Genomic DNA, 23583 nt, shown 5'->3' with positions numbered 1-23583 from the left:
CTTTGACGCTGATCTCCATCTCCTCCAGAGTCAAAAAACTGTGGCTGCAGCTGAAGCGGAGGCTTCAGCCTTTCTGGAGGCAGAGGTCGAAAGCGGGAAGCTCAGCCAGCTGTCGAAGAAGAGCCCTTCAGTGCAGTTCAACGTACTAGTGAGTACGTACGTCGACACTCAGACATGTTCATACAGGAACTGCCTTACGAACCTGTCGTCGTGGGGACACATAGAATAAAACTAGATGAACAGGAAACACCTGACACTAAGCCCAGAGTTTCTCATGACATTCAGAGAAACACACAGCACGTTTACGAAGACGTGAAAAAAGAACCAGCAAGGACACTGAGTGACACTCAACCTTACGGTGCACAGTACACAGCTAACCATACAAGACAGTACGCACATGAGACTAACGGCGCACAAGACTTCGCAAGATATCTCATCAGAAAAGAAATGGTTAGTGCTGGCCTTCTGCAATATGATGACAAACCAGAAAATTATTGGTCATGGAAGGCTTCCTTTCTAAGCTCCACAAGAGACTTCAATCTTTCAGCCAGAGAAGAACTGGACCTGTTAACAAAATGGCTGGGAGCTGAATCGTCGGAGCAGGCCAAGAGAGTTCGCGCAGTGCACGTCCTCAATCCCGCCGCAGGTGTTGCGATGGTCTGGCGACGTCTCGAAGAGTGTTATGGGACTCCTGAGGTCATCGAGGACGCGCTGCTTAAAAAGATTGAGAACTTCCCAAGGCTGACCAATAAAGACACTGTTAAGCTGAGAGAGCTAAGTGACATTCTCTGTGAACTGGAGGGTGCTAAGCAAGACGGTGCACTCCCAGGGCTCTCATATTTGGATACAGCACGTGGTGTGAAACAAATAGTGGAGAAACTCCCGTATAACCTCCAAGAGAAATGGACCAGCTTCGGAAGCAAGTACAAGGAGGATTACAGAGTGGCTTTTCCTCCCTTCTCTGTCTTCTCGAGGTTCGTAGAACAGCAAGCAAAGATAAAAAACGATCCAAGCTTCGCTATAACCCCCATCAGCAGTCACGTCACTCCCAGAACAGAAAGGCCTACAAAGTACAGTGGTAGGGGGCCTGTAGCTGTACATAAAACTGACATCCCTGCAGAGTCATCAGGTTACCAAGCCAGTCCTTTTCAGAAGAAAATGGAAGAACCTGATCGTCAGTGTCCGATACATAAAAAGCCCCATCCACTGAAAAAGTGTAAGCTCTTTAGAAACAAAACTCTAGAAGAGCGCAAGTCATACCTCAGAGAGAATTACATCTGCTACAGATGTTGTGGGTCTACTCAACACATGGCCAAAGACTGTAAAATGACTGTCAAGTGTTCTGAGTGTAGCAGTGACAAACACATCACAGCTCTGCACCCCGGTCCTCCTCTTCTGACCATGCAGAGTGCAGCTGACGACAGAAACGAAAGCGGGGAGCAGAGCGAAAGCCGACCTTCTTCTGTCAACTCAAAATGTACAGAGGTTTGTGGGAATGCAGACGGTGCACGCTCTTGTTCAAAGATCTGCTTGGTGAAAGCATATCCTGAAGGGAGAAAGGAGGAATCAATCAACATGTATGCAGTGCTAGACGAACAAAGCAATAAGTCCCTAGCCAAGACAGAGTTCTTCAGTCTCTTCAGAGTAAAAACTAGCTCTGCCCCTTACACTCTCAAAACCTGTGCTGGGAAGTTAGAGACGTCTGGCAGGAGAGCTACTAACTTCGTCATTGAGTCCATGGACGGAAAAGTAAAGCTTGCCCTACCTCCCTTAATAGAGTGTGACATGGTGCCTGACGACAGGACAGAAATCCCGTCCCCAGAGGACGCACACTATCACCCCCATCTACGGTCAGTGGCTGGTAAAATCACGCCTGTGGACCACAACGCACCTATCCTCTTGCTCTTAGGGAGGGACATCCTAAGTAGGGATCGACCAATTATCGGCCGGGCCAATTATTATGGCCGATATTTAGCATTTTTATAATAATCGGTATCGGTCATTTTTTCCACCGATAAGCCGATATTGAAATGGATAAAGAATGGAACGCGCTACTTTGTCTGTAAAGCGTCTCTCACTCCCTGCGTTTGCCACTCTGTGGTCGATAGCATTGTCCCACCCACTACACCATCTGATTTGTTAGTGAGCACGGATCCAGCCAATCAGGATGGAGGACTGAATGCTCAGAACAGTTTGGCTTCTCAGCGAGGCAGTAGCAGACTGGGCTTCAACGGTACGGAGCTAATTTTTCAAAGGTAAGGTAACGTACATTCATTGCTGAAGTTGCAATGAATCACAATCCACTACACTGAAGTTGCAATAACACCACTTTGTAAGCTATTCTCTTTCATTCCGGACCCATAAGCAAAGCGCCCATTTCCTCCATTTAGCTAATTCCCGATTGATGCACGTTAGTTTACTAGTTCGCCAATAGAGCCTTAATAGATGTCAGTCTAACTACTGAAACATAATCCAAACTAGCTAGCCATTTACAAAACGTAACGTTACGTTTAAATGTCTCACAATTTGGTAGTTCATATAGCTGTAGTCTATAGACCTTATATTTGTATTGAACTAATTTGGAATAATTTCGTTTTCTTATGAGTTACATCAGTGTCCGCAACGGAGGGAGCGTGGTTCGCCTGATGTCACTCGTCATTTTAAATCTACCTATCCAGTAAAAGTTTTCTGTCCCAGCTAAAATTCTGTGAAACACCAGCGATATCATTTGTTACATTTTACTCACTTTCCCTAAGCATTTTTAATAAATAGGCCTACACCAATCTAAACCTCAGTTTTCATCAGTGCCTGACAGTCACAGACGATAGACGATAGGTTTAGCTATTCGAGCTAACTTATAACATGTTTCAGGCAGTGTTATGGAGAGGGCTAGCTAGCTGTTTATCTTACCTGGTCGCAATTGACTGACGATAAATCAGATTTGTTTAAACTTTTATTGGTCAACGGGTGGATACAGCAAGATAAACGTGACATTTTTCGGTCAAAAACTTGACTGTCATACGGGCTTGGGCCCATTATTGTTACGAGTTATGACCGTCCGTTTGTCTGCAATCTGCATCGCTGCGAGTGAATGGATGACTGGTGGCGCAAGTCACCTCAGTAGGCCTGTCATATGACGTGCTTTGCTAACTGCACAAATAAGAAGTTAAAACAAACACCTCAATCACCTGAGATGTTGATATGATATGCCAACATGAGACCCGTTTCAAGCTTCTTGCTCCAAAGGCAAGGAAGTTCCTGTGTGCCCCACCCTCTTCTGTGCCAAGTGAGCGTGTGTTCAGTGAGGTCTCTGCTATATATGAAAAAACCAGAAGCCGCCTCACTGGAGAAAATGCAGAAAAGCTCTGCTTCCTCCACCATAACCTACTCTTGCTAAATTGGGAATACTAGACTTGAGTAAACCAAAGTGGTTTTTTTTGCCATTTTTTGGTTCATTAATCTACAGGGAGTGATTTTATTTATTCAATTAATTCATTAGTTTGTCATTTTCAGTTCATTAAACATCAGGGAGTGATATGATTTACTTTTTCTATTTTTCTATGATTTTACATTATATGCATATTTTTTTTTAAATGCTGCAGGCAGCTCCCTACACTTTGTGTTACAAAATAAGAACTATTAAATACTTTTGAATTACATTTCTGCTGCATATCGCCTTTTTTTTGACAACTGACATTGGTTTTAAAAAAAAAATAAATTTAATATCGGTTTTACATATCGGTTATCGGACTCCTTTTTTGGTAATAATTGATATCGGTATCGGCCCTGAAAAAAGCATATCGGTCGATCCCTAATCCTAAGCGTACACAAGGTACGTGAGCAAATCAACGGGCCCCAGGACGCACCTTACGCTCAGAGGTTAGACCTAGGCTGGGTCATTGTGGGAGAAGTGTGCTTGGGCTCAGTTCATAAGCCATCAAAAGTGAACGTCTACAGAACAAACGTATTGAACAACGGCCGCACGTCCTACCTACAGCCATGTCCAAACAGTATCCACGTGAAGGAAGACTACGGTGGTATGGCTCCTCATCACAGCACGACCTTACCAGCAGGTGACGTAAACACAAGTCTCCATGTGGACACAGACAACTTGGGGTCTTCTGTGTTCGACAGGTCCAAGGATGACAACAAGCTAGCGCTGTCCATAGAAGACAAAGCCTTCCTAGCTATCATGGACACAGACGTCTATCAAAATGAAGAAAATAGCTGGGTGGCTCCTTTACCATTCCGGGCTCCCAGGCGACGCCTTCCAAGCAACAGGCAGCAAGCCTTGAAACGCCTCTGCTCACTTCGGCGAACCCTGGAGAAAAAGCCGGAAACAAGAGAGCATTACATCAAGTTTATGCAGAAAATGCTGGACAGTGACCAAGCCGAGCTTGCTCCAGCTCTGGACAAAGAGAAAGAACACTGGTGTTTACCAACCTTTGGTGTGTATCACCCGAAGAAACCTACCCAGATACGTGTAGTTTTCGACTCAAGCGCCGAGTGTGATGGAACCTCACTCAACAACGTCCTCCTGAGTGGACCGGATTTGAATAACACTCTGCTAGGAGTTCTTCTGCGGTTCCGTAAAGAACGCGTGGCTCTTACAGCAGACGTGGAACAAATGTTTTATTGTTTCGTCGTCCGAGAAGAGGACAGAGACTATCTACGGTACCTCTGGTATGAAGACAATGACATTGACAAGAATGTGACCGAGTACAGGATGAAGGTCCATGTTTTTGGAAACAGCCCTTCACCTGCGGTGGCCATATACTGCATGAGACGAGCAGCGCAGAAAGGTGAACAAGAACATGGTTCTGACGCAAGACAGTTCGTTGAGAGGCAGTTTTACGTCGATGATGGTCTCATGTCTTTAGCCACACCAGAAGAGGCGATAGATCTCCTCACACGAACCAGAGAAATGTTGGCAGAATCCAACCTGCGACTGCACAAGCTGGCGTCGAACAGTAGCCAGGTGATGGAAGCGTTTCCGGTCGAGGACCGAGCCAAAGATCTCAAGGATCTGGATCTCGGAGTGGATCCCCTCCCTCTTCAGAGGAGTCTAGGCCTCTCCTGGAACTTGGAATCAGACAGCTTCACTTACTTGGTGTCACGCGAAGAAAAGCCATACACGCGAAGAGGTGTGTTGTCTACGGTCAACAGTCTGTATGACCCCTTGGGCTTCGTAGCTCCTATTGCCATGCAAGGAAAAGCGCTTCTCCGGGAGTTGTCATCTCAGCAGAGTGAGTGGGATGCTCCTCTCCCTCCACAAATGGAGGCAGAGTGGAACTCGTGGAGAGACTCTTTGAAAGCTCTGGAAGACCTGCACATAAGGAGATGCTACATACCAGTTTCGCTGTCTTCAACACAGACAAAAGAACTGTGTATCTTCTCAGACGCTTCCACAGTAGCCATAGGAGCAGTGACTTACATGAGAGCTACAGACGCCGAGGGACAGTATCACGTTGGGTTTGTCATGGGGAAATCAAAGTTAGCTCCTCGGCCCGCTCACACCATTCCACGTTTGGAGCTCTGCGCAGCTGTGCTGGCTGTTGAGCTGTACGAGCTGATCAGTGATGAGATGGACGTGGAAGTGGACACTGTCAAGTTCTTCACGGACAGTAAGATCGTTCTTGGCTACATTCATAACTGTACAAGAAGATTTTACCTCTATGTCTCCAACCGGGTAACTCGGATCAGACGATCTACACACCCCAGTCAGTGGCACTATGTGCCGACGGATCTGAATCCCGCTGATCATGCGACAAGGTTCATGCCAGCACGCCAACTCCAGCAGAGCAGCTGGCTGTCAGGTCCAGCTTTTCTCTATCAAAACAAAGCAGCGGAGATATCCGATTCTAGTGTCTTCGCCCTCATTGAGCCTGAAGTGGATGAGGAGATTCGTCCGGAGGCTACAGTTCTGGCAACCAAGGCATCAGAGTCTCAGTTGGGCTCTCAACACTTTGAGAGATGTTCAAGCTGGAGAACACTCTATCACACCGTAGCCAGACTTATTCACGTTGCAGCATCCTTCAAAGGAAAGTCAGACAAGGATGAAAAGAAAGGATGGAAGTGTTTCGGAGACGCATCCAGCATGAGTGAGCTTCTACAAGCCAAAGCTGTGATCATCCGCTCTGTTCAGCACAGTGCCTTTAAAGAGGAATTCAAGTGTCTTGAAAGCGAACAGACCCACCCCAAGCAGAGCGCACTCAAAAGACTCAATCCAGTCGTGGACGAAGATGGTATGCTTCGTGTTGGAGGTCGTCTTTCTCATGCTGATCTCTCAAAGAAAGAAAAACATCCATTGATTATTCCACACACGCATCACATCGCTACACTTCTTGTGAGACACTTCCACGAACAAGTAGCTCATCAAGGAAGACACATTACAGAAGGAGCCATAAGATCGGCTGGATACTGGATAATTGGGAGCAAGCGTCTAGTGTCTTCTGTCATTTACAAGTGCGTTACCTGTCGCAGGCTACGAGGAAGGTTGGAGAATCAGAAGATGGCTGATCTGCCTGCCGACCGACTTACTCCTGAGCCCCCATTCACCACAGTTGGCCTCGATGTCTTTGGTCCGTGGTCCGTCATGACACGTCGGACAAGAGGAGGATCGGCAGACAGCAAACGCTGGGCTGTGTTGTTTACATGCATGTCGACCAGAGCAGTACATATCGAGCTAATCGAAACCATGTCAACCGACAGCTTTATCAACGCTCTCCGGAGGTTTTTTGCGGTTCGAGGTCCAGCAAAACATCTGCGGTCAGACAGAGGGACCAATTTTGTGGGAGCTTGTGGAGAACTGGGTATAAGCACAGAAGACACAACAATCAAGAAGTACCTCCAGGAGAAAGGCTGCTCCTGGGTGTTTAATCCCCCTCATGCTTCCCACATGGGCGGCTCCTGGGAAAGGCTCATCGGGGTTGCCAGGCGTATCCTGGATGCGATGTTGCTTCAGGCAGGACCAACACGTCTCACTCATGAAGTCCTGAGTACTTTCATGGCAGAAGTCATGGCAATCATGAACGCGAGACCTCTTGTTGCCATATCCACAGACCCGGATATGCCTATGGTGCTCACCCCAGCGACACTCCTTACTCAAAAGATGAGTGCAGTTTCAGCCCCCAGTGGAAACTTCGACACAGCTCAGTTGTACAGCAAGCAGTGGAAACACGTTCAGTGTCTTGCTGACACGTTTTGGAAGAGATGGAAGGGAGAGTATCTGTCTACGCTACAGAGCCGCAGGAAGTGGACAGAGGACAAACCAAATGTGAAAGAAGGAGATGTCGTCTTGCTGAAAGACAGCCAAGTCAGCAGGAACGAATGGCCTATGGGTCTAGTCGTGAAGACTTTGCCAAGCAGTGATAACAGAGTCCGCAAAGTCGAAGTGCGGATTGTGAAAGATGGGACAAATAAGGTGTTCTTAAGGCCGGTCTCGGAGATTGTAGTCCTTCTTTCAGAGACTTAATGTGTGTTGTTTTCAGAAAGCATTCCGCTTTAAAATTTGTGTGTATCTGGAGTGATATAATGTAATCATATCAAGCGGGGAGTGTTCTGCCTTTGCAGATGAAAAAGTTAAAAGTAATAAGTTAAGTTAAAATTCATCAGTTCATACGTAGATTTAAAAAGTGTATGTTCTTGGTTGTAAGAAACTGCGTCAGAGTGAGTGGTCTTTTCTTTGGTCTCGAGAAACCGCATCGTAGTGAGCGCTCAGTGCGTTAGCAGCAGCTATGTAACCAGCGCGGTTGTTCTCCTCATTACATGCTCAGGAGAGCTGAGGCACGCACAGACAGATAAGCAGACTGTTAAAATCATATTGTCAAAGGTTACAAACGCTTTTGCCTTGGAGAATATTTGTCTGTAAGTATTATAAGTGGTCAAATGTGTATTTTATATCAAGACCTACTTGTTGTGTTTTTATGAGTATAGCCTACTCCGCTAACGTTAGCTCATGCTGAGATGCTATTTTGTGTTAACATGCTAACTCTTTTCAGTTTGTTCATTTGTGGAGGCTAATTGAAATGTACTCATTCTATGCCAACTCACACTGTGTTTTAAGTAAGTAAAATGTGTTTATTTCTGTAATCTGCAGTTTTACGGTGATGTTGGAAAAAAGAAGACTTCATTAAAGGACAAGAAAAGTCAAGCCTTGTGGTTTTTTGGAGGGCTTCTAGCTAACCGTTATCTGACTGTCTAGCCTTGCATCGGCACATGCACTGCGAGGGCAGTACAATTATGTAATACCTGTATTGCTCCTCCTCTCATATCATTACACAAGCGCTAAAAGCTCCAGTCCAAATCTGAAGAACATGGAGAAGTTAGTCCTAGCAAGACGAGCAAGCCAGATCAAGGAAGAGCTCAGACAGGTAAAGAAAGTGGGTATTGACACATTTGCTAAATGGTTTCTTTCAGCCAGGTTTCCATACTGTTGTTGTGCTTTAAATTCCTTGTCTGCAGAGGATGAGAAATCACAAGCAAGTGATAGACGTGTCCTGGGGCGACCCACAGAGTGCGGGTGTGAAGCCTCTGTCATTTGTCCGACAGGTAATCTGTAACATTCAAAGACCACTTATCTTTAGAGTGTATTCAAATTAATATGCAAGTTCATACATCTTACTACTACTACTACTACTACTACTACTACTACTACTACTACTACTACTACTACTACTGTGTGTCCTCATATTTTGCAGGTTCTTGCAGCATGTCTTTACCCTGATCTTATGAACAGCAACACGCTTCCACTGGACATCAGACAGAGGGCTCAGAGGCTGCTTGGGGAATGTGCTGGAGGCAGTGTAGGTAAGATACGTGCATGTGGTATTATTTAAATGAAATGTTAGGGAGTCAGCTCACTCTAATAACTGCTTTTCAACTGAAGTCTATTGGTATCTCATTTAAGCAGATTATTTCTGGCTTTATTTGTCCAGGATATCTATCTCCAATATTACTGGACCATTTCATCCATTAACATAATGTTTTTATCATTACTTTTTCATATAAACTAAGATATTTTAAGTTTATGGATTATATGATACTTGTTTGGGTCAGACAAAACAAGCTATTTAAACATGTGAACTTTTGCTCTACGATACCATGATCTGCAATTGTTCATTGTTGACTGACATTTCATAGAATAATCCATTATTTGCAGCACTATAAGTCGTTAGTAAAATTGGTGAGTTAAAAGTCTGTGTACATTATAATAGAATTAAGATTACATTAAGTAAACGGAAAACCGGATACCCCATTGTGCAACTGTCAGAGATGTGTGTACTATGCATAATATAAGAGTAGGTAATAAGAAATACAATATGCATAAAAGATACTGAAGTATATTGTTTTTTATACAATGGAGGAAGTAAGTATTTGATCCCCTGCCAATTTGGTTAGTTTACCCACTTACAAAGAACTGAAAGTCTGTAATTTTTATGGTAGGTTTATTTTAACAGTGAGAGACAGAATATAAAAAAATAATAATCCAGAAATGTACATACATTTAAAAAAAAAAAAATGCATTTAATTTGGGGAAATAAGTATTTGATCCCCTTGCAAAACATGCCTTAGGGGAAGGAGGTTATCAGCCAATATTCTGCGATACATGGCCCACTCCATCCTCCCCTCGATGCGGTGAACCGCCCTGTCCCCTTAGCAGAGAAACCCCCCGAAATCATAATGTTTCCACCTCCATGCTTGACGCTGGGGATGGTGTTCTTGGGGTAATAGTCAGCATTTCTCTTCCTCCAAACACGACAAGTCGAGTTGATGCCTAAGTTCTTGATTTTGGTCTCATCTGACCACATGACCTTCTCATAAGCCTTCTCTGAATCATTCAGAGGTTCATTGGCAGACTTCAAATGGCCTGTACATGTGCCTTCTTGAGCAGGGGGACCTTGCGGGCACTGCAGGATTTTGGTTTCATTGCGGCACAGTGTGTGACCTATAGTTTTCTTGGTGATTGTGGTCCCAGCTGACTTGAGATCATTAACAAGTCCCTCCAGTGTAGTTCTTGGCTGACCCCTCACCTTTCTCATGATCATTGATGCCCCAAGAGGTGAGATCTTAGATGGTGGAGACTCAGACCAAGGGCGATTGATGGTCATTTTGTGCTTCTTCCATTTTCTAATAATCAAACCAGTTGTCTCTTTCTCACCAAGCTGCTTGCTGACGGTCTTTTAGCCTATTCCAGCCTTGTGCCGTTCTTCAATCTTGTCCCTCATGTCCTTAGACATTAGTTCCACCAGGATCACAAGATGTCTTTGGTCTTCCCATTGTGGAGAGGTTGTAATCTGATGTATTGACTGTGGACAGGTGTCTTTTATCAAGGTAAAGAGTTGACATGTGGAGTACTTTCTTAAAGCAAGAGGTTTTATTTAACCGGCCCTTGGGAGCCCGAATTGTGTTGGTTGCAAGAGGATCAAATGCTTATTTCCACCTATTAAATGCAAATAAATTTATATCTTTTTTTAAAATCTAAATTTCTGGATCTTCTACCATTAAAATTACAGACTGTTCATTTCTTTGTATGTGGTTAAACTAACTAAATTGACAGGGGATCAAATACTTATTTCCTCCACTGTATACATACATGTAGCGTTTATGCAGTTTTCAAGCCCTATGTAAATAAATCTGATTGTTTGAGTGATTTATATTAAGCAAATAAATATGATAATGTAGCATAAAACAGTGTATTAAAGTAAATCAAATGAAAATACAATTTTAACTAACAGCACTGCAGCGTTTTTTTTAAGCCTTCCTGGTTATTCCTTCAGGTTCTTATACTGCTACAGCGGGCATATCAGAAATAGTCTACAGAATCTCTGAATTCATAACCAAACGAGATGGCGGGGCTCCATCTCAGCCTGAAAACATCTACATCAGCCCCGGCTCACAGTGGGCACTCAGTGTAACTATCACGATTACTTGCTGTCATACATACTATGAACTGTGTCTATTCCACCTGCGGATTATCATCCTCTTTATCATCGTTAAATATAAGTTTTCCTCTGTTTATTAGAACATTCTCAAGGTCTTGGTGAACAGTGAGGCTTCCCCAAGAACAGGTGTGCTGACTCCAGAGCCATGCTACCCCCTCACCACTTTTTCAATAAAAGGGTTGGGAGGAGTTACTGTCCCCTACCACCTCAGCGAGGAGCAGGGCTGGGAGCTGCAGGTGGAGGAGCTGCATCGAGCGCTGGACTCTGCTAGGGGAGTCTGCAACCCTGTAGCTCTGTATGTCATCAACCCTGGAAATCCTGCAGGTCGACAAATCCCACCAAAATGGACATCATCTAATTATATTTTTGTATCATAGAATATGGTATCAAATGATTGTTTCCATGACATGTTTCCTGTAGGTTATGTTCAAAGCAGAAAATCAATGCAAGACGTGATCCGGTTTGCTTCAGAGAAGAGGCTCTTCCTCCTGGCTGATGAGGTCTTAAAGCATTGTCATCTAACCAGAAAATTCATTAACACTGACAGAAATGTGTAAATAAAGGCTTGGGTTTTCTGTGATCTTCTCCACAGGTCTACCAGGAATGTGTTCATGGGGAAAAGAGTGAGTTTCTCTCTTACAAGAGAGTTCTGGCTGAGATGGGTCCTCCTCACTCAGACACGGTGGAGCTTGCATCCTTCCACTCAGCATCCAAAGGCTTCCTGGGGGAGTAGGTTCTCAGTCCTTATGTTTTTCATATTTTTTTCGGGCTGTACTGTCTGTTCTCTACCTCCCGAACCAGAGCAAAAAAAATTTGTAGTATTTAAGATCGAAAACTTGGACATACAAGGGCCATCCAATCTCTGTACTCCCAAAGCGAGAGCTGTGTCCGGGTCCTCGGCAGCACGTCGGACCGTTTTCCGGTGAGGGTTGGCCTCCGCCAGGGCTGCGCTTTGTCACCAATCCTGTTTGTGATATTCATGGACAGGATTTCGAGGCGTAGTCGTGGGGGAGGGGGTTTGCAGTTCGGTGGGCTAAGGATTGCACCACTGCTTTTTGCAGATGATGTGGTCCTAATGGCTTCATCGGTCTGTGACCTTCAGCACTCACTGGATCGGTTCGCGGCCGAGTGTGAAGCGGCTGGGATGAGGATCAGCACCTCCAAATCTGAGGCCATGGTTCTCAGCAGGAAACCGATGGATTGTCCACTCCAGGTAGGGAATGAAGCCTTACCCCAAGTGAAGGAGTTCAAGTATCTCGGGGTCTTGTTCTCGAGTGAGGGAACAATGGAGCGTGAGATGGGCCGGAGAATCGGAGCAGCGGGAGCGGTACTGCAGTCGCTTTGCCGCACCGTTGTGACGAAAAGAGAGCTGAGCCAGAAGGCAAAGCTCTCTGTCTACCGGGCCATCTTCGTTCCTACCCTCACCTATGGTCATGAAGGATGGGTCATGACCGAAAGAACGAGATCGCGGATACAAGCGGCCGAAATGGGATTTCTCCGCAGGGTGGTTGGCATCTCCCTTAGGGAAAAGGTGAGAAGTTCAGTCATCCGGGAGGGACTCGGAGTAGAACCGCTGCTCCTTCGCGTTGAAAGGAGCCAGTTGAGGTGGTTCGGGCACCTAGTGAGGATGCCACCTGGGCGCCTCCCTAGGGAGGTGTTCCAGGCACGTTCAGCTGGGAAGAGACCGAGGGGTAGACCTAGGACCAGGTGGAGGGATTATATCTCTTCTCTGGCCTGGGAGCGCCTTGGAATCCCCCAGTCAGAGCTGGTTGATGTGGCCAGGGAAAGGAAAGTTTGGGGCTCTCTGCTGGAGCTGTTACCTCCGCGACCCTGACGGAAAAGCGGGAGAAGATGGATGGATGGAACTTGGACATACAACAGGATAAATGACACATAGGTAGTGAGCTAGTTTTAGTCAACTGATGTTTTGTTGTGCTGTTGTTTAAGGTAGCCTACATTTAAGGCTCACAGTGGGCAAAACCTTCTTTGGTTTTGGATTCTTTATCCTGTAGTTTGGGTTGCAGGCTTAGTAATTGAAATACAAATAAAGTATTTCATAAGGAAAGAAAGATAACCTTGATTTAGGAAGATTAGATAATAAGTCCTAGAAGTGCTCAGAACAATACAATGGAATACCAAAGTTTCTTTGACTTCTGAAGATCTAGCTCGATATCAATCTACTACTTAGGGACTCTTCCTTTTTCCCTCTCCCCCCAGGTGTGGTCTGCGTGGTGGATATGTGGAGCTGGTAAATCTGGACCCTGATGTTATGAAATGCATCCACAAACTGTTCACCATAGACAGCTGTGCACCTGTATTGAGCCAGTTTGCTCTGGATCTGATGACGAACCCTCCACAACCAGGAGATCCCTCGTACCCACTTTATAGTAAGGTGAGATCAGAGATAAGAACTTCAGATTTCTATTTTGCAAGATGCATAATATCTTCTTTTTTTTTCCTCAAGCAGTGTTAAAATAGGAAATCCCCAACCTTGTTTTTACATTTTTTGTTCTTGCCATTCACTGCAGGAGATACAACACATCAAGACTATGATGGCTCATAATGTAAAGAGAGTCTTTGAGGTATTAAACAGTCTGCTGGGTTTCTCCTGCCAGCCGTTGGAAGGAGGTGCTTTCGCATTCCCCAGACTGTATCTTCCACCTAAAGCCATTCAGAAAGCCAAGGTTATAAAACTATCTCATTGAACAAAGTACACATAGTAATATCATGAACAATAAATAAAAATGTAACATAAGTGGAAATCCGATAAATCATTTGGTTATGTTCTTGCTTATTTTAGGAAATGGAAGTGGAACCAGATATGTTCTACTGTATCAGACTCCTGGAGGAGGCTGGTGTGTTAGTCAAACCTGGGTGGGAGTACGGACAAAAGGAGGGGACACACCACATCAGGTAAAATATTTAACTGCCTTTACTAAGCAAAAGAGTATGTTATCCAGTTAAAAAATAACCAAAGAATAACCAGTCCATAATGCATTATAAGCAAGTCCATAATGCAGTACAATGTGTTTATGCTTTGTAACTATATTTACATATTTATAATAATGCACGACAACTCAAGAGTATAATAACTGGCGGACATATCCGAGTATAGTTTCAGCAATTATAAGGCTTTATACTTCAATGCCAAAGGGATCACAGATTTCAGCTAATTGGTCATCTGTTAAAGGACATGAGGCAATTTGTTGATATACAATATCATTGTTGCAAAGCTAGGTACATATTTGCAACCCATCCTAACATTCACTCAGTGTAGGTCAGCTGAGTTTATGTTTCTGCAGCAATGTCCTGCTTCACTCTTTGTTGCACATTTACAGCAGTCCAGGGAGATGGTCTAATATTATGCAATCTCGTACCATGGGACACTGTTGGTCTGATGTTGCGCGTTTTGTATTACACTTGTAGCAAGCGAACACTACTCATAAGTCCTCGTAATTGTGTTTCAGTATCACACAACTGCTAATAACCCTTTTTTAGTTATTTTACTTTTAGCTTTAAGCTCAAGTCCTGTTACAGCTACATAGATCCGGTCTGGCTAAATAACTTTTGTGTTGTGTTAGAGGTGGATTAGTTTTTCATACAATGTCACTTTGGCATGGCATTATAAACACATTATCATGTGTTATGAATGTGCTTGTTCCGCATTACGGATATGTATAATTCAGACATGTTTGTTTAGGATAAGTGGATTTTTTAAACCTTTCATATCTCTTTCTTTGTGCAGATTTTGCATTATGACCTCTGAGGACACTATGGAAGAAGTACTGAGCCGCCTGAGCAGCTTTCACACACAGTTTATGAAAGACTTTTCTTGAATCAAGGCACACAAAAAAAAGTCAGGAATTATAATTGTTTTATTTTCTTATCTATATGCAGTTCAAACAACAAAGATGGTCTGATCATTCACCACATGTCGGCATTTGAGCATTTCTTTTGCAATAAATATGACATTAATTATTGTTTTAATGACCTTTGTCCAGGTCAAATTCAATTTCTGATTTCCAGATAGCAAATATCCACAAATAATTGAACACAGTCCAAAATCTAAACCAATGGATTTCCTCACACCACATGGAGGTTCATCATTTACCTCAACAATACCAGCAGTATAACGCAGCCCACTGTGGGGCTCAGCTGTCCAAGAGTCCAAATAACTTTCTTCTAATAAAAAACATTCACAAGATACCACTGTCCTCTTTGCTTCCTCTGTACCAGCCAGCAGATTTTTCCACAGTCGCGTTGAATGTCCTGGATGTCATCAATCCACCTCACTGTCACTGTGGTTGGACTGAGCGGAAGTTGTTGAGTCTGTATTGTTGAGCAGCTCTACGAGTAAGGAGATGAGCTTTCCGTCTTGGGAAGAGTTGATGATTGCGTTGCTTGGGTTGTTGAGGTTGCGGAACATCATGGTCTGAATGGCGGTGCGTAGCTGCCACAGCAGCTCCCAGGTGTCAACAGGCAACTCGCAGCGCACCAGAGAGCGTCCAGGAAATGAGACCTCCACTCTGTCTCCGTTAACTGAGACAGGAAGGAAAAGACTGGGTTATTTAAGAAGAGAGAAATGACTGCCTGTGAATCTAAGAAGGTGATCATATGTAATTGCTTCTGATATATTATGCATATCTACATAACAGTTTGCAGTTATTGTGTTGAGCCAAAGTTCAAAATAAAATGAAATGACGTGTTATTAAAAACATGGTGAACATGTCTATGGGCACATAGAGTGTGGAACAGATAAATTAAGTAAGTCTAACAACAGAAATTAGAGAACAAGGGCGGTCAAGGCCTCGAAAAATGTATCGGCTAAAAAAGAATGTCAATATTTACAAGTTAAACCTGCACTAACAAATGTTTTGTCTACCACTGGAAGAAGAAACAACTCTGACATATCACCTTTATATTTGATGCTACAAACATGATAAGAAACAGTTTAGCAGTTACAGAGCAACATTAGCATTCAGTTGGATGTGTTTTCTCGGCTCAAATGAACGAAATGTTGGATTAAATAATTGAATGACATTAAATCTGTTTTCAGCAAGATTATCGTTTTTTTTTTGGCCTAAAATAATTTTCCCAACGACCTAAAACCACAGTGCCTTAGTTTTTAAAATCCTCTTTCTGGAGGGCGGTACATGTCCTACCTGTTTCTGTGATATCGCAGTCTGTGAGCAGCAGCAAGGCGAGGGGGTGGACTGTAGAAGAGTCTCTGATGAAGACGGTCCCGTTTGACTGGATAGCACTGAAGAAGGTCAACCAGCGACTAGGGAGCTCATCTTTCCCCCTGCAACAAAAGGGCAGCCAAATGTTTACATATGCAATTCAAAAGTAAAAACATAGTGTAGCTGAATTTTGGAGTTTGTTCAAACCTGTTCACTGAGGAGCGGTGAAGATGTACCGGCCCACTTTGTGTGCGGAAAACCATACTGTTTGGGCGAAAGCGCCCTCCTTTGGTCACAACACCTTTCTTCATCTGAGAAAAATGTAAGAGTTGTAAGTAAGCTTTAGAATAATTATAGTAATTATAATTATACTGGCACTTTAGAAACGTCACCGCTAGAACAGACTATAACCTTTCCTACCACAGTAAGAGCTAAGTCTCACAATTCTGGCTTTAACCTTTAATGGAGAAGAGCAGCAAAATAATAAGTATAATAGACTCCTTTGTTGCCATGTACCTGAATGAGGTTGGGATAGAGTCCGGCCAGCAGCACAGCTTTAAGCAGCTCGTCCTGGTTGCTGTTCTGGTTGTAGAGTGAAGTTTGACGCTGGCATTCCTCTGCACGAGTAACCAGCTGGGCTTCATGAAGGTTCTCTCCGAACTGAGAGATGAGACCTGCAGCGTGAAGTGACAAGAACAGAATGATTTCAAGTAAAATAAACGGTAAATTGAAATGCAAACAATGTGCTGACACAATGTGTGTGTGCATCTACTAACCGTTGATAAATCGAAGACTGAACCTGGACAGAGAATGTCTGTCCAGATATTCATCCCGGTCCTCTCTGTCCCCTTCATGCTGAAGTCTCCTCCAGCCCAACACAGCTCGGATTAACACCAGATAGTCGCTGTAGCTGGATTTGTTCAGAGCCTCTTTCACCTGGACAAACACATCACAGACGACCGAATGTTAACTAATTCCTCCCTGACTTTACATTCTGCTATTTTACAAATTCAGATAGGATATCGTAAAACCTTGTGGATCCACAGGTGGATGTTACCTTGACAACACGAGCTCTGTTCTGCATGCTGTTGTAAAAAGGGTCTCTGGTCAGGCAGGCAGCTACAGACAGCATGGGCAGGACACATCTGAACATGGCACTCAGGACCAGCACTTTGCCCAGACGAGGGTCACACGACATGCAGGAAACACGCTCCCCTAAAGGAGTCAGGGTTTCTGTCTTGTCCAGAACGCCTACAAAAGAAGACAGGAGATATTAAGCTCAGTTTATGAGGGACCGATAGGGACATTATTCAGAAATACCGTTCACACACACATGTGAAATGCTCTCACATACACACACACACACACCAAAGGCGATTTCAGTATGTTGTGTGAGAGGGATTTCAGTTGAAACGGAAGTCATTTTAAAAAAACAGCAAAGAACCGTGATAACAATATTGTCCGTCTGTCCGTTTGCTTGTTCCATCATGTCTGCTCAGCAGCCTGCACAAAGCTTAATGGAGGCAGCAGCATTGTCAAATAATATCCTGGCCTTAGCGGAGACTATTAGAACGCTATCGAACTTGGCCACAACCGGGCCGCAACCGACTGTTGGAACTGCAAGTGGGGACACCCTGGACGGTCAGCTATCGTCCCTCTTCCCGTCCCGCGGCAGGTAACGGCCCACTACTGTCCATGTGCTAAAGCAGTGTTGTGGTTGATATCGGGGTGCACAGTCTCTCAGGGAAGCTGTATTATTTAACAACGCTGCTGCCTCCGTTAGGCTTTGTGCAGGCTGCTGAGCAGACATGAAGGAACAAGCAAACGGACAGACGGACAATATTGTTATCACGGTTCTTTGCTGTTTTTTTAAAATGCCTTCCGTTTCAACTGAAATCCCTCACACAACATACTGAAATCCCTCTCACACAACATACTGAAATCCCTCTCACATAACATACTGAAATCGCATTTCGTTGTGTGTGTGTGTGTGTGTGTGTGTGTTTATGAGAGATTTTTACATATGTTTGTAAATAATTTTGGTTTCAGTTGTGTGTGTGAGAGTGTTTCACATGTGAACGGTATTTCTGAATAAGCAACTGACTGGGTTGTGTTATTTAACAGTTCTTTGGGTTGTTAGTCTATCCAGGTATCCATATGTACGTACATATAAGTGTTTTGGAGGATACAATATCATGCAAAACACGATATGATAAACAGGTATCATACAAACAAGATTCACACACAAGACAATGGCTCAAATCTCACCACAGAATCCATTAAATCACTCACCAATGTCTTGTAGATTTCGGACAGCATCTCTCACAGCTGCTTGCTCTGGACTGTCCAACACTTTGGATAAGAAATCTACAGCCTCCACAAAAACACACACAGAAATAATGTTATTTAGATGGCAGAAATACACAAAAAAGTGACACGTAAAAACAAAAATACACCAAAGCCTTTTGTTCCCTTTAAATACCTTGCAGTCAGGACTGTGGATTTTAGCTTGAAGAACTAAATTCTCCAGCGGGGTGCGCAGGATCTCAGGGATGGGGAAGGGAGTCATGGATTCGAGCTGCTGCCGTGGGAACAGATGGTACGACTGTCCTGGCTGACATCGCCCTGCTCTCCCCTTTCTCTGAGTGACGTTGGAATGAGATATCCAAACTGTGTCCAGACAGGAGACCTGGAAAACCAAAAGGAATCATTGTCAGAAAATACAACAAGTCACAAGGTTTGTTTTATCAGAACTGACACGGTGAAGCTAACCTTGGTCTTTGAGTCATAGTTCTGTTCTTTGTGAGTTCCTGTATCCACCACATGGACGATGTCATCGATGGTGATTGAGGTCTCAGCGATGTTAGTGGTGAGGACGATCTTCCTCTTGCCCTCTGGGGGGCGCCGGAACACTGCCTGCTGGTCCGCTACTGATAAACTAGAGTGCACTAAAAGAAAAAGGTAAAAGAAGATTAGAAATCTTCTCTACACTTTGGAGGACTAAGGCAAATATTTGTAAATCTGTCTCACACTTACATGGCAAGATCATCTGTGAGCCTGAGGAAAAGTGGCGCTTCTGCTCCAGTTTCTCTTGAACAGCCTTGATGTCCTGCCACCCGGGGAGGAAACACAACACTGCACCTGAAACATGAGAAGGAAGGATCCATCATCTTAAACACTGGTATAAAAGCATTATTTAAAAGTAAAAATGTGAAAGACCTTAGTTACCTGGCTGTCCATGTTTGTCGATGTGCTCGATAACATCAGCTATTAAATCTACATTCGGTGCGACTTCCTCTCTTCCCCCCTTAAACAAGATGAAATATAAATAAATGAGACACAAGACAAGAGGAAAGACACTTAAGCAGGGGTTTTACTAAAGTACACATAAGTCTCACCTGCTTGTCTGTCTCTGTTCTCTTTTGGAATGGCGGTGGGATTCTCATCTCCTTTAGCACATCTTCTAGGTATCTGTCCTTCACTGGATGCATGAATCCAGGAACTTTAACGATTGGGCAGCCCCCGAAGTAATCGGACAGTCTCTGCTTGTCCCCAGTAGCGCTCATAAGCACCACGCGTAGGTCAGGGTTGTCCTCTAAGGTCGAGCGCAGCAGAGCCAGCAGCAGGTCCGTGTTGATGTCCCTCTCGTGAACCTCATCCACCACCACGTGGCTGATTCCCTTCAGGGACGAGTTGGACTGCAGCTTCCTCAGCAGGACCCCCACTGTGAGGAAGAGTAACGCTCCTCCGCTCTGCTCTGGTGGCCGACTCTCGAGTCTCACCTGCACACAGAAACTAACAACTTACTTTTTGCACCGAAATACACAATCCAACAATGTGAATACTTGTCCTACATTTTCTTAGGATGCTTGGCTTCCTGTCTTCTTGGAGTACACATTTTATTTTCAGCAAAAACATAGTTTAGTTAAAATATAATTAAATATGTAAAAATATGTGTCAGTGCTTGCCATTACAGAGAGTATAGCATCTCCATTACACACAGAATACTTGAAGTGTAGATATGAATCCCTTTCAGTATGATTACTGAATTACCTTTGATAAAAACTATAAATCTATTTCATGCTACCAATTAAATACATCTGAATTGGAAGCAATACAATTAACATGTTATTTATTTATATTGCAAAACATTTTCACGGTAATCGTTAAACTATGTCTTGCTAGTTTGGACAAAAAGCATACAATTAATCTTATTTAGTTTTTTGATTTTTTTGGACTACTATTTCATTGTAAAGACAACCAAATTAATTTATTTGGATAATGTATCATTCCTTTTAAGAAATTGTTTTGATATTTTCCATTCTGCTTTCCCAGTACAGAATAGAAGCGGTCTATAGCTTATCTTTGTAATAAAAATATGAATTGACAAATTGCAAACATGCAGTAAATACAGTATTTTGTAATTGCGTATCTACCTGGTATCCCACAGAGTTTTTCAGAGCTGGACCCATCTCTTGAGCAACACGTTGGGCCACGGACACAGCGCTGATTCTGCGAGGCTGGGTCACAATGATGTTGCAATTCGCTCCCTCACCACCCCTGACACAATCCTCCAGCAGGAAGCGAGGGATCCGTGTCGTTTTCCCGCATCCTGTTTCTCCGTCAATCACAACGACCCTGGACGAGCGCACTGCTGAGATCACCTTCTCACGGTGGGCATCGACTGGGAGCGCCGCAATCAGTTCAGGGTTTACCCTCTCCCAGTCCCTCTGCAGGCGGGTGTTGAGCTGCCTGACCGTGTCTTCAGACAGATGTCTGTACGGCCTGCCTGTGATGGCGTCTGTCAAGAACTCCTCCCCTTCCTCCTCATGGCTCAGCATCTGCTCTCGTCCAGCTTCTTCCTCCTCCCAAAGCTTCTGCACTTCTGATTCCACTGGGTACTGTGAAAGAATTAGGCATTAGGACACCTTATACAAAAGTATATGAATCCCTCAAAAAGTACAACCACATAAGAATGCAGACATCTGTAGGGATTTAAAATATGCTCCATACCAGCCTCGACACCACGTTAAACACTAACAAATAATTAAAACTGTTTGAACCGTGGCTGCGTGGATCAGCTCCCATTCAGATACAGCAACATTAGGCTGAGGTAATGATGTTACATTTGTTTTTTTTCTGGTTAAAAGCACATTGAAAGGCATTGAAATCTACAGAAACAACTCAAATCTGTTATCTCAGTAGTAAAAACAAAAAGACAGCTGAACTAACAATCCTATAGAGCTTGTGAAGGTTAGTTTTGTAAAGAACCATACACGACATGTTAGGCTAGCAATAGACTGAACATTTCCCAATAATTGTTGCTGCTTTAACAGTGTTGCGAACTGTTTTTCAATTATTTTGCCTATGATTTGCCTTTAAGATCATGGATCAGTTACTCAAATTATGTCTCACCTGATACCTGAAGCAATAGGCACCCACCAATGCAGCCCACTTGATAAATGAAATCGTTCAATTTTTAAAAAGACAAAAAGTCCTGACAAGTAAATCTCTTACGTTTTTTTTGTATCATATGAGAGGAAGACTAACCTCTGCAAAGTACTTCTTCATGTGCTCCTCCAGGTATTCGGGGACTTCGATGGGATGGGGGCGTCTGTCCCGCTCTCCAGCCTTCTTCACCTTCTCTCGATTGTACTTTGCATGAGTCAGCGGGCTGTTGTTTTTATCGATCAGTTCCAGCTCCTGGACCAGGTGACATGATTAGGGTTTAACACAGCTCTATACATTTAGCTTAAAGTTTTAGTAGGTTTTACAAAATTATCCTTACCTTCAATTTCATGCAGGCGAGTGCTGCAGCCATCCTTTCTGCTTTCACTCGTCTGTTTGCTGTGGCGGAGAACTTCATTTCCTCTGGCCAGCGCAGCGTCAGGTCGCATGTCTTAAGCTTCCCTCCTGTTGTTCTGAACTGCATATTTTCCTGTAAAAATGGAGCACCACAGGCAGTTTATAATACATAATGATGTTATCTTAGCTTAGCTATAATTGTTCAGTGGATAAAATGGTACGAACGCTTATTCTGTTGGATGACGTGGCCAACTGGATAACCCTGGCGAGGACGCTTTTAGGTTGTGGAAAGATGGAAAGAGCTTCAGAGATGTCGGGAGTTTCTTCGGAAGGCCAATTATTTTTTGCCACCGCTTTAGTTGTAGGCACAAACAAATCTGTTGTCCGTAAGTCTTCCTCCTCGTTATGTAGTTGTGATTGTAACCCTCGTCCTCTTTTGCCAGATTTCTTCCCAGGGAGCTGATTATTTGGACCAATGACACCCATTTCCTGCACACACAAACAAAATAAAGTAAGTGATGACATGTTACTACAGATTGCAAGACAAAATGATGTCTACTTGATACAAGACTGAGGTCAAGGAAACTTACTTTGAGCTTGAAACAAGCAGCCGCTGCAGCAAATCGTTCGGCGTCGACCTTCTTGGAGGCAAAACCCTCCTCTTCAATCCTGCAGGGCCACAGCAGGGTAACTGTGGCTTTCTGCAGCAACAAAGTTACAATATAAAGACGAATTTCGAAATCATTAGCCCTTAATGGACATGATATGTTCAGGAGCCCCCCTCCATCCCATTAGGAATTGTGTTCTGACCTTGATTCCTGCATTTTCCGTGCAGCTATACTGGATGAGATGGGACAGGTCGTTGACTCCCAGTGAACGGGCGATGGTGTTATTCAGGAGACCTTTAGGATCTGGAAACTCCCTCAAGAGGTTCGGACTCACGTCATCTAAAGAGTAAAAACCAAAGGTCACACACACAGCAAGGTCAAATATATCTTATTTGCACTCTTAACTCAGGTAAACTTAAAGGAGAAGACCCAGAATACAAGTGGCATTGTTTGTTTTTACATGATGGATGCCCTTGAGATGAAACACTGCTGCTGTCACCGGTTACCCAATTATGCTAACTGCTAACTCTTTCCTCACCTCGTTTAGTCTCTGCCGATGATGTCCCGTCGTCCTGAAACACTCGGGCTGTTGTACTGTACCACCGCAGTTCTCTGCCCCAGTTGGACGGCGTTCTGCCTCCTGTTTGAAAACATTTTGGCAAATTACACAGAGCTCTAAGCCTCATGAGTACACCACCGGGCAGCGCCATCTTTGAAACTACAATATTTTCATCTGTGGTTGTGAAGAAAACACCGGCGATCACGAGGTTCACAGCGACACCCACTGGCGAGGAGTGTTATCTTCATCTTCTTGGTTTATCAAGAACAATTTTAAGGTGTATAATACATTCATGGTGTACACCGATAGTAACTAGTAAAGAGTCTCTCTATGCTACTTGAACTATCAATCAGAGTGTGTCGTTGTTTTTCCTTCATGGTGCAATGCAATATGATATTCTGTCAGAGAAGGGAAGTACATTTATCCAAGTAGGCTACTTTACCTTGCTTGGCTATTTCCATTTAAGCTACTTTGTACTTTTACTTCAC

The 23583-nt window shown here is 43.8% G+C and overlaps 2 protein-coding genes across 2 annotated transcripts; one reads left to right on the top strand and one right to left on the bottom strand.

The window, feature by feature from the left end:
- Positions 1–7744: 7744 nt before the first annotated feature.
- On the top strand, positions 7745–15147 carry LOC134866259 (alanine aminotransferase 1-like). Its single transcript, XM_063886334.1, has 12 exons — positions 7745–7866; positions 8099–8372; positions 8464–8550; positions 8700–8808; positions 10779–10912; positions 11024–11267; positions 11364–11443; positions 11536–11672; positions 13161–13335; positions 13472–13627; positions 13744–13856; positions 14689–15147. Exons 2-12 carry the CDS (start codon positions 8316–8318, stop codon positions 14777–14779), a joined length of 1383 nt encoding a protein of 460 aa, XP_063742404.1. The 5' UTR covers positions 7745–7866; positions 8099–8315; the 3' UTR covers positions 14780–15147.
- On the bottom strand, positions 14801–23246 carry dhx30 (DEAH (Asp-Glu-Ala-His) box helicase 30). The gene is made up of 19 exons (XM_063886332.1): positions 23075–23246; positions 22739–22875; positions 22519–22629; positions 22154–22417; positions 21912–22061; positions 21674–21826; positions 20560–21024; positions 19522–19905; positions 19352–19430; positions 19160–19264; positions 18896–19071; positions 18606–18812; positions 18416–18497; positions 17181–17374; positions 16900–17059; positions 16640–16797; positions 16331–16434; positions 16106–16245; positions 14801–15482 (listed from the first exon to the last, which is right to left on the bottom strand). Exons 1-19 carry the CDS (start codon positions 23244–23246, stop codon positions 15223–15225), a joined length of 3501 nt encoding a protein of 1166 aa, XP_063742402.1. The 3' UTR covers positions 14801–15222.
- Between the last annotated feature and the right edge of the window lie 337 nt (positions 23247–23583).

Source organism: Eleginops maclovinus, chromosome 6, assembly GCF_036324505.1.
Source record: "Eleginops maclovinus isolate JMC-PN-2008 ecotype Puerto Natales chromosome 6, JC_Emac_rtc_rv5, whole genome shotgun sequence".
In the NCBI taxonomy this organism is placed as follows: Eukaryota; Metazoa; Chordata; class Actinopteri; order Perciformes; family Eleginopidae; genus Eleginops; species Eleginops maclovinus.
The sequence above is the reverse complement of the archived record's forward strand: the minus strand, read 5'-3'. Positions and strand labels throughout refer to the sequence as shown.

Bases quoted from the DNA above. Each gene is read 5' to 3' on its own strand.
- LOC134866259 (XM_063886334.1), top strand. From the start codon at position 8,316: ATGGAGAAGTTAGTCCTAGCAAGACGAGCAAGCCAGATCAAGGAAGAG. The intron at 8,809-10,778 runs GTAAGATACGTG...TTATTCCTTCAG, and splicing joins ATGTGCTGGAGGCAGTGTAG to GTTCTTATACTGCTACAGCG. The intron at 11,268-11,363 runs GTCGACAAATCC...TGTTTCCTGTAG, and splicing joins CAACCCTGGAAATCCTGCAG to GTTATGTTCAAAGCAGAAAA.
- dhx30 (XM_063886332.1), bottom strand. From the start codon at position 23,246: ATGGCGCTGCCCGGTGGTGTACTCATGAGGCTTAGAGCTCTGTGTAAT. The intron at 19,265-19,351 runs GTAACTAAGGTC...CTCATGTTTCAG, and splicing joins CGACAAACATGGACAGCCAG to GTGCAGTGTTGTGTTTCCTC. The intron at 18,498-18,605 runs GTATTTAAAGGG...GTTTTTGTGGAG, and splicing joins TCCACAGTCCTGACTGCAAG to GCTGTAGATTTCTTATCCAA.